The sequence below is a fragment of the Filicampus tigris genome, chromosome 17 (genome assembly GCF_054856515.1).
Source record: "Filicampus tigris isolate MCC_2025a chromosome 17, RoL_Ftig_1.0, whole genome shotgun sequence".
In the NCBI taxonomy this organism is placed as follows: Eukaryota; Metazoa; Chordata; class Actinopteri; order Syngnathiformes; family Syngnathidae; genus Filicampus; species Filicampus tigris.
In genome coordinates, this window is record NC_141233.1 from 1,432,784 (window position 1) to 1,442,500 (window position 9,717).

Sequence of the window (9,717 nt, forward strand, 5' to 3'; positions counted from 1 at the left end):
TGTGATGAATGTGTGAAATTCAGACACTACTGCGTTTTTGCTGAACACTTTTATTTCGTAATTTTAACAACACAGTGTATATATACACCAAATAGTATCTACCATACAACTCAGGGCTTAAAAAGGTCGTCTTGTAAAATACTGGATATACAAAGAAATATTTTTACTCAAGCTTCTTCAGGGAAACCTCTGCATCACACGACTGTGCCCGTTCAGGTAATAGTCGTAGATACATCAAGTTACCAATGCACAACCAGGAAGTGCGGAGAAGTTGGAAAACTTCTCTGCCGTTAACTGTTGCAGCCAGAAGTCTGTGTTTTACTGTGAAAAGAAAAGACCGGAACTTTTGGGGTTTATAAACGTTAACTTCTTTGCAGCGCAGCTACCAATAACCTCATAGTTGAAGGAGACTTTGAACGTCTTGGCTGTGGATTATCTACCCCGAAACAGGGGGACGCGCGGAAAAAAAACACATTAGACATCACATAGAAGACAAACAGATCAATTAAGATGACACAACCAATATATTGGGCTATGTTGGTCGGGATGGCCATCCTGTTGACGGGGCAAGGTTGGTAACAGTTTTTTTTTTTTTTAATCCTTCTAGCACTTGTTGTCTCACACTAACGGTAGCCGGGCTATAAATATTCTCACTCTAGTGGAGTCTGTGTGCGAGTGATATTTGCGCCTTCACCTGACATTAAATCACATCTAAACTGAAGCTTTAAAAAGAGATGAGGGTCCGAACTCATGCAAATATCTAACTGCTGCTTTGATTGTATTTTTACCTCAGTTATATTAGGCTGTAACCCACTTCTGCGTCTCTTCAGTGAAAGATCCTCGATTTGGCTTTGACTACCTGACGATGTATCACATGTGGAGTAAAATTGTGCTTCTTGCTCTTTTCGTGAATATTTCAAGACTGGTACATTCTATATGGAGTCGTAGTTTCTCAGTTATTGGGATTTTCTTTTGGACACATGATAAATCTCTTGCCAGGGAGGTCTTCGCCGACAAGTTAAGTAGTGGTAGGCTACCTAATCCCCACAGGCTCCGTGGTCAAATCGTTGAAGTTAAGCCGTACCAATGCGATTGTTTGTATCCAGAAAGACCCAGTTCCGAATTCTGGACCTTTTGTCGACACAGCCATATAAATTGTTGAATGACTAATATTAGTCATTTATCATTCTTGGACGAAAATTCAACATTAGTGGAAACTCTAGGTTCCACAAAGGTTGGAACAAATGCTTTTTAATCAGCTTTCGTCTGTGGTTAACCCCAAATCTGGACGTGATCAACCCCGAATCCACTTTTCTGTGTGGATTTTTAGCAATACAAATGTCCCTACTATTTATTTATTTATTTAAAAGAGGGGTCAACCCAAAAATTGTCTTGACAATAATGTGTTCTATGCACCTCCACTAGTCTAAACATAGCATTCTGATTATTATTGCATGTCGACTGAAAACGACATCCCAGATGCTCAGGGCTCAGGTCACAACCAACCATGGCTCACCTGTTTTCTGAAGCTGAGCCATGATTGGTTGTGACCTGAGCCCTGAGCAACTGTGATGTCATTTTCAGTTGACAGCAAGTGACAAAATGGCTACCCCTTGAGATGGACAAAACCGGGTGGATTTTACTACTCATATTCCACAAATACATTATCAATCAGAATGCCGTGTTCAGACTAGAGGGGCTGTATACAACATAAACTGGAAAGAACATTTTGGGGTTGATTTCCTCTTTAATGTATATCTCTTAAAAATACCTAATAAAAGTTTTTAATTTCTACTTTACCTATCAGTCTTTGTGGATAAAGTATTTTCTATACAGGGTGTCTGGGCTCTCCCTTTGAGACAACAGTGATCCGGCAGTGGCTCAGAGTGGCTGCTCCCCCACATTGAGAGAACTAGATGAGGTGCCTTAGGCATCTTGTTAGAATGCCACCTGGATCCCTCCCTGGTGAGGTCTTCTGAGCACGACCCACCGGGAGGAGTCCTTGAGGGAGACCAGAATATGCTGTACAGACTGTCTCTTGGCTATCTTGGGAATTTATTGGGATCCACTCATAAGAGCAGGACGGAGTGGCCCCATGGGGAGAGGAATGTCTGGGCTTCTCTTCTTGACGGAACTGCCCCTGCAACCCAATCCCGGATAAGCAAAAGAAAATACATGGATGGACGACAGTATTATTATCTGCACTGAAAAACTACTTTGAAAATTTACTTTTTTTATTCAGCACAACTTCAAAATAAGACTGGCATAGAAGCTAAGATTCAGCTAATAGTGTCGCTACAAATTGTGTATTACTAATGTAAACTATCCATCCATCCATTATCGACACCGCTTATCCTCACAAGAGTCGCGGGGCGTGCTGGAGCCTATCCCAGCTGTCTTCGGGCAGTAGGCGGGGGACACCCTGAATTGGTTGCCAGCCAACCGCAGGGCACACAGAGACAAACATCCGCACTCACAATCACACCTAGGGGAAATTTAGAGAGCCCAATCAACTTACCATGCATGTTTTTGGAATGTGGGAGGAAACCGGAGTACCCGGAGAAAACCCATGCAAGCACGGGAAGAACATGCAAACTCCACACAGGGAGGCCGTAGCCGGGATCGAACCCACAACCTCTGAACTGTGAGGCGGACGTGCTAACCAGTCGACCACGTGCCGCCTAATGTAAACTAAATATTTTTTAAAAATCCTAAACAGATCACAGTCATAGTCAAAACATCACTTGTCGGACTAGTGACATAATCACTCAGTTAAACCCAAGTTTACATTATTATACAAGTCAGAGTGCTGGAATTTCTAATATGGACATGGGCACGTCATATGCAAGTGGTGAAGTGTGGCATTATATTTGTACTCTAGTTGTTGCAGAGAGTAATGCCCAATAAGTGTGTGTGTTGCTGTGATAACGGCATAATTTGTTTATTTGTTGAACAAACTAATCAGTTTCAGGTTTGGGTTTGAATTATGGTCCTGGCCATCATGTGTAATTTGCATGTTCTCCCCATACTTGTGTGGGTTTTTCTTTTTCTCACATGTCAAAAACATGCTTCTTAGGTTAATCAAAGATTGGAAAATTGTGAGTGTTTATTGTTGTTTGTCTTTATCAGGGGTGTCAAAGTCAAATGGACGGAGAGCCAAATAAAAAATGTTTGCGACAAGCCGAGGGCCGGATTTATAGAATGTTTATTGAAATTTTCTAAAATGTCCAGATTGGATTGGGTCCTTTGCGCCTGCTGATTGTGTCACGCTTTATATTTCTGTAATATATTTCTCTGCCTCTATGTTTGTCACCCCCCTGGCTGTTGTGTTTTTATCTTCATAGTTACTAAATAAAAGATAAAATAAAGTACATTACTGCTACTTTTGCGAGGCAGCTCGTACATTACTTCAGTTTGCGTTTCTCCTGCCAAGGTGGAAACAATTTTCTGGTTGACTCGGGTTGCAAGATTGTATGAACTGTACATAATTTGAAGTAAAACGGAGAGGATCATATGATTGGTATGATGTCTCCATCTGACTATTTTAGAGTGGCAAGGTATGAATGTGGGTGCTCCTGTCAGAAAACACAGGCCCGTATTACACTTGACACATCTATTTATTGTGGTCTGCAACAACACAGACAAAGAATAACCTAGCAACATCATCCAATGCATATCCATTCGTTAACAATATGCCTAAACATTACAATTCACTGTATTAAGAAATTAAATAACCAAACAATACATAAAATGCACATTTGCACACACGTTTCATCACTAGAATAGTAAGCATACTAGCCGAAATAACTAACTTGTGTTCATCAACGTGACATCACTCATGAGAACATATCAAGGCTATTATGTACAACAGTTACCTGACACGAACCTAAATTATTAAACTCACCTTTTAACAATCACACACAACAAACGTCGTGAAACACGGAAACCCTCTGATTGATGATGTCGACCAGTCCAGGCTTAATCCTGTCACTTCCTTAAAATCAGATGGGATAGGCTCAGCTCATAGTCACACATGACCCTAATGAAGATAAGTGGTACATAAAATGGATGGGTGGAAGAAAAAAATGGTTGTAAATGTTTCTGGTATTGATATGTTGTAGGGCTGGACGATAATTCGCTCGATATGTAAGCAAACCTGACCCAGGATTCTGTGTGCTGTCGGCAGAGGCTATTATGACGCTAGATTTGTGCCACAATGACAAGCATCTAAGAGGTGAACCTTTTCCACCAATTCAGGGAAGAAGAAGTGTGTGCATGTAAGGCATTCATACCCTAAATGAAAATGTGGTTTAACCTTAACTTTGTTCGAATAAATGAGCAGTCGTTTCAGTGCAACTCTTGGATTAAGATTAATATTGTGCATACCGGTACTAACACCTTCATCCTCCAACCTCCATCAAACACCTACGGATAGGCACATGATGTTGAAGTAAAGGATTTGCTAGCGCCGACCCCCTCAGCGTCGCACTTCACAGGCAAGTCAAAAATGTCTCATGACAGCTAAAAAGATCAAGTAATCCTAAAACAGATGGTTATGCCTTGTTATGCCTGCACTCCAATAAAGCATTGGTTCACTACACTTACAGTGGTGTTCCCTCAGGGCCAGCAAGGCCTCCTCTGCTGGCCTAACATTTGCAGGCATCATTATCATAATTATAATAAATAATTATCAATTAATAATAATTAATGAATAAATAATAATTTCATTTTAAATGTATTAAAAAATATATATATATATACATACACATATATATATATATATATATATATATATATATATATATATATATATACATATATACACATATATATATGTATACATATATATATATATATATATATATATATATATATATACATAAATACACACATATATATATATAAATATATACATACATACACATATATATATATATATATATATATATATATACACATATATATATATATATATATATATATATATATATATATACACATATATATATATATACACATACATACATATATATATATATATATATATATATATATATATATATATATATATATATATATATATATATATATGTATATATATAAAACGTCGAAAACGGAAGTCATGTTAGCCGTTACGCCACCACGTGGGCCAACTTCAAAGTAAAAGTCCACCAATGCATTGGCATCAATGACTCAATGTACTATTTGGTAAGCTTTACTTTGAAGTTAGCCTTTGCGGAGGCAGTGTATTCATTGAGTATGTTTGCAAAACGCTTCAAAGACTTGAAGTGCAATTTAAGGCACCTTTTGTAAAACATGGACAGCACGTTACAAAGTAATCTAGGTCCACAATATAGAAAAAGAAGATATGTATGTGCAGTACCAGGAGATTGACTTTGGTACTCACTAGTGGTTCAACGGATCACATGAGTCACGGTTCAGAACGGTAATGGATTTTTAGTCACGGATCGGATTGTGTTTCGATCAGCAAAAAAAAAAAAAGAAATAAAGAATGCAATATAAGGTAGGATACCTTGTTATTTTATACACTGTACCACGTATAAAATAAGAATGTTCTTATTTTATACATGGTACAGTGTAGGGCTGTTCGATTTTTGCCTAACAAGAAAATCCCGATTATTTTCTCTCAAACCCGATTTTACGATTACGATTATGATTTCTTTGTTAAAACAAAATAATGAAAAATGAAGTATTTTGAATGTCTTTTTTTAATCTTAAGTTTTCTTTCTTTGAACTCAAAATGCCAGTCGATTTAACTTAATACACACAGAACAATCCATTGGTATTAACAGCATTTTACTTACACAATAGATATCAGATCTGTTCTCAATCAAACCAATAATGAAAGAAGAAAGTGCATATACCATCTGAAACGAAATCATCAACATGAGAGAAGGTAGACAGTCAATTCTGTAAACCAAACAGTCTGTCAGCAAGTCAATTTGCCAACCAGCTAGTGATTAGCCTTTTAACTTTCTCCCTGTTCTTACTTAAACATAAATCAATGATTAGTTTAAAACTGTCACTCAATAATACAATGCACTGTCAATCTTAAGTACAAATGCATAGTCATGACCAGAGGTCCGTTGTAGAGGAGAACAAAAGTGACGCGTTTCAGACGTTGAGTTACTTGCTCACGGGTTGTATTGTAAATGCGTGGCACACTACACTACAGATCTATATTTGCCTGATTTATTAACTAAACGCTCACTTGCCTAAGCAAATAGCAGAATCGCGGGTAGCGCCGGTGTTGTAGTTTTTCCGGACTGCGTGCTCGTGGGAGGAAGCTGAAATGAAGAGAAAACTACGGTGGCTTAGATACAGCAAAAATAAAAAAATCGAACGTGCCGATTTGAACGTTTTTAACGTCATTTTATCCAAAAAATTCGGTTTCGGTTCAAAATCGCTTAATCGAGCACCTCTAGTACAGTGTATAAAATAACAAGGTATTCTGCTAGACATTTTGAGTTGAATGTTTTTTTTAAACTTATTTAATGAGCATAAGTGTTTTTATAAAATGAATTAAGACAAGGTTTTATTTATATTTTTTTCATAATAAAAAAGACCTTGAAGTTCAATTTAAGGCACCTTCCTTTACACATGGACAGCGCATTACAAAATAATCTCCACAATATTGAAATAGAAGTTAAAAAAAAGTAAGCCAAGATGTTGAACTACCAGCCAGGCACTTGTTGCTAATGATAACAGCTGATTAGCTGCCATTAATGCCGGAGACTACTGTCGTATCATACAATGACAGCGTAATTAACTAGCGGTTTCTTCCATCCATCCATTATCTATACCGCTTATCCTCACAAGGGTCGCGGGGCGTGCTGGAGCCTATCCCAGCTGTCTTTGGGCAGTAGACGGGGGACACCCTGAATTGGTTGCCAGCCAATCGCAGGGCACACAAAGACAAACATCCGCACTCACAATCACACCTAGGGGCAATTTAGAGAGTCCAATCAACTTACCATGTATGTTTTTGGAATGTGGGAGGAAACCGGAGTACCCAGAGAAAACCCACGCAGGCACGGGGAGAACATGCAAACTCCACACAGGGAGACCGTGGCCGGGATCGAACCCACTGTGAGGCGGACGTGCTAACCAGTCGACCACCGTGCCGCCTTAGCGGTTTCTTAGCGTCTTAAATTAGCGACTGGATATGACTTCGGGATGGCGTTGTGTTGATGTACGTGGTAAGCTGAGACATCGAAAACGGAAGTCAAGTTCGCTGTTACGCCACCACAGAGGTCAACTTGAAAGTAAAAGTCTTCTAAGGCTATTGCATTGGCATCAATGATGCAATGTATTATTTGGTAAATTTTATTTTGAAGTTAGCCTTTGCGGAGGTGGTGTGTTCGTTGAGTATGTTTGCAAAGCGCTGCCATATGCGACTTATGTGAGCCATGGGGGTTTTCAATTTTCTCTGCTGCTATTACAGTGAATGCGGACTAATTACGTTGACTTAATGTGAACGCACACAGTTTTTTTTCACCAACCATTCTGTGGATCGTGCCCGGCCTGAACCGTGATGCCTGATCCATACAGCTCACGGATCAAAGATGATCCATTGCACCACTGTGTACAGGTACGCAAAGGCGCGTTGTGACTCACATGACGTTACGCATCAGTGATTTCTGTTGCGCAGCGACCCTCCACCCTTGACCTGGGTACCCTTCCGGCCTCGACCCCCCCCCCGCCCTTATTCATAAAAAGTATCACCCCCCCCGCCCCATTCCGCCCCCCGCCCCCCCCAAAAAAACACAAAAAAAATATGCATGACGCTGCCACTGGAGGGATGCTAACGGCAGAGGTTTATTTAAAGATGATTAACTGGCTAATTTACTATTCAAACCCACTGTGGACACGCTTCAAACGCGCCACTAGAACTTGCCAAACTGCACGTGCTTACTTCGATTGCAAGCCCCGGTTTTGTCGTATTGTATAATTATTTGGGTCCAACAGACAGCATGAAGTCGCAGTCAACAAGTTATTTATTTTCCACACTTCCTTCACACTTCCCGGCCTTCAAAATAAAAGCATTCCAACAAATCACTACACAGCAGGTTTGTTACGGCGTATTTCCGGAAGTACGGAAGACGCCAGAAGAAGTGCATGAACTCCACCTTGATGTGCCAGCGTCATCCTTGAGTGCTGCGCGCAGCTTGACTATACTCGTGGACACACGTTGTTTTGAAACAGTCGCGTTCCAAGTCGAGGGGCGTCGCTTCAAAGAGACAGCGACAACATTGGATATCGTGCCTGCTACAACCAGAAAGGGACGGAGATGACTAGACGATGCATTTAATTTTATTGCGAAAATGATCTGGAGGGTGGCGGCCAAGGGGGAACGTGGGTGAATAGCTTCTTTACACACACATACGTGACATAACACACACGCCGCTGCCAAACTAGTTTGCTTTGCAGCAGTAACGAACTGCGTGGTGAATCCTCTCCTCTGTGGGAAGCTGTATGTCATTGCAGCATGTGACATAATGGACCGATAAGAGAAGCAACAATTCCTGATGTGTGCGTGGCATGTGTTGCAGACCTGTCGCCAACATCATGTCATGTGAATCAATGCGGCAGTTGTCACTCGCGCCGACACGGGAGTATAAAGAAGCCTAAAAATAAGCCTTTCACCATAGGCTGAGATGAAATTTGGCCACCTCGCGACCACGTCACACGCATGAGGGCCGATTAGTGGGCCGGACTAAAATCCACTTCCGGCCATGCTTAGTCCATCCCTTTTTTAAAATTTGTCAGCCCCCACACCCCGCCCCAAAAATGGGCATCTGCCCGGGTCGGAGGGTCCGACCGGTCCGACACCGGGACGCACTGCCAAGCTCTGTATACATACAGTGGTACCTCTACTTGCGAAATTAATTGGTTCTGGAAGAAATTTCTTAAGTAGAACATTTTGCAAGTAGAGATGCGTTTTCCATGTAAATGCCCTAATCCGTTCCAAGCACCCCAAGATTCAGACATAAATATATTATAAAGCATAAAAATGCATCAAAACAAATACCGGTACATCTTACAATTAGATTACTGCACAATAAATGAGAGTTGTGCATAATGTAAAAAACTAAGAATAGAGTAAAGACTAAAATGATGGTCATTTACCTTTTAATTGCTGTCCTCATCGCTCTTTTCCCTTCTTTGATTCATGTTCTCTCTCAGAAGTGGTTGTTGCCTGCCATTTTGTAAAGAACTGATTTAATAACGTGGCGACTGTCGATACGTCATTTTCTTTGGCGAGATCAAACAAACGCATCCCTTTTTCATACTTTTCTATTATCTCTTACTTTGATCGTATGGACAAAAAAAAAACAATTTTCTTTTTTTTTTCTTTTCCTCATTTCTAATTCACGTAAAACTATCGGAACACCTCATGGCCCGAGGGGCGAATGACGAGGATGATGACACTGCATAGACGTATCTATCACATATATATCTATCTACCTGTCCATCTACACACATAGACACATACGGTAGAGGTCCCTTTTAGCCAATGGGATGCCAGAAAGATGCTAGGTAATAGCTAATGGCAGAGCAGCTTTGAGTAAGTTGCATTCAAGAAACTCTGGAGTAGCAGCCCAAACTGTATTTTTACCTTTTGTATCCTGACATTTGTTTCGTAAAACGAGGCAATATTCGTAACTTTTCGTATGAAGAGACGTTCGTAAGTAG

General features: G+C 40.2%; 1 protein-coding gene across 3 annotated transcripts in view; it reads left to right on the forward strand.

Annotated features, from left to right (window-relative positions):
* Positions 1-372: 372 nt before the first annotated feature.
* ntm (neurotrimin) overlaps positions 373-9,717 on the forward strand; it is a 256,256-nt gene continuing 246,911 nt past the window's right edge. For 2 of the 3 annotated variants that reach the window (XM_086056954.1, XM_086056955.1), the window contains exon 1: positions 505-571. In XM_086056954.1, coding sequence (XP_085913080.1) covers positions 511-571 — 61 coding nt within the window. In that variant the 5' untranslated portion in view covers positions 505-510. Of the gene's footprint in view, positions 572-9,717 lie in introns of all 3 variants that reach the window. The other variant, XM_086056947.1, reaches the window with a different exon arrangement.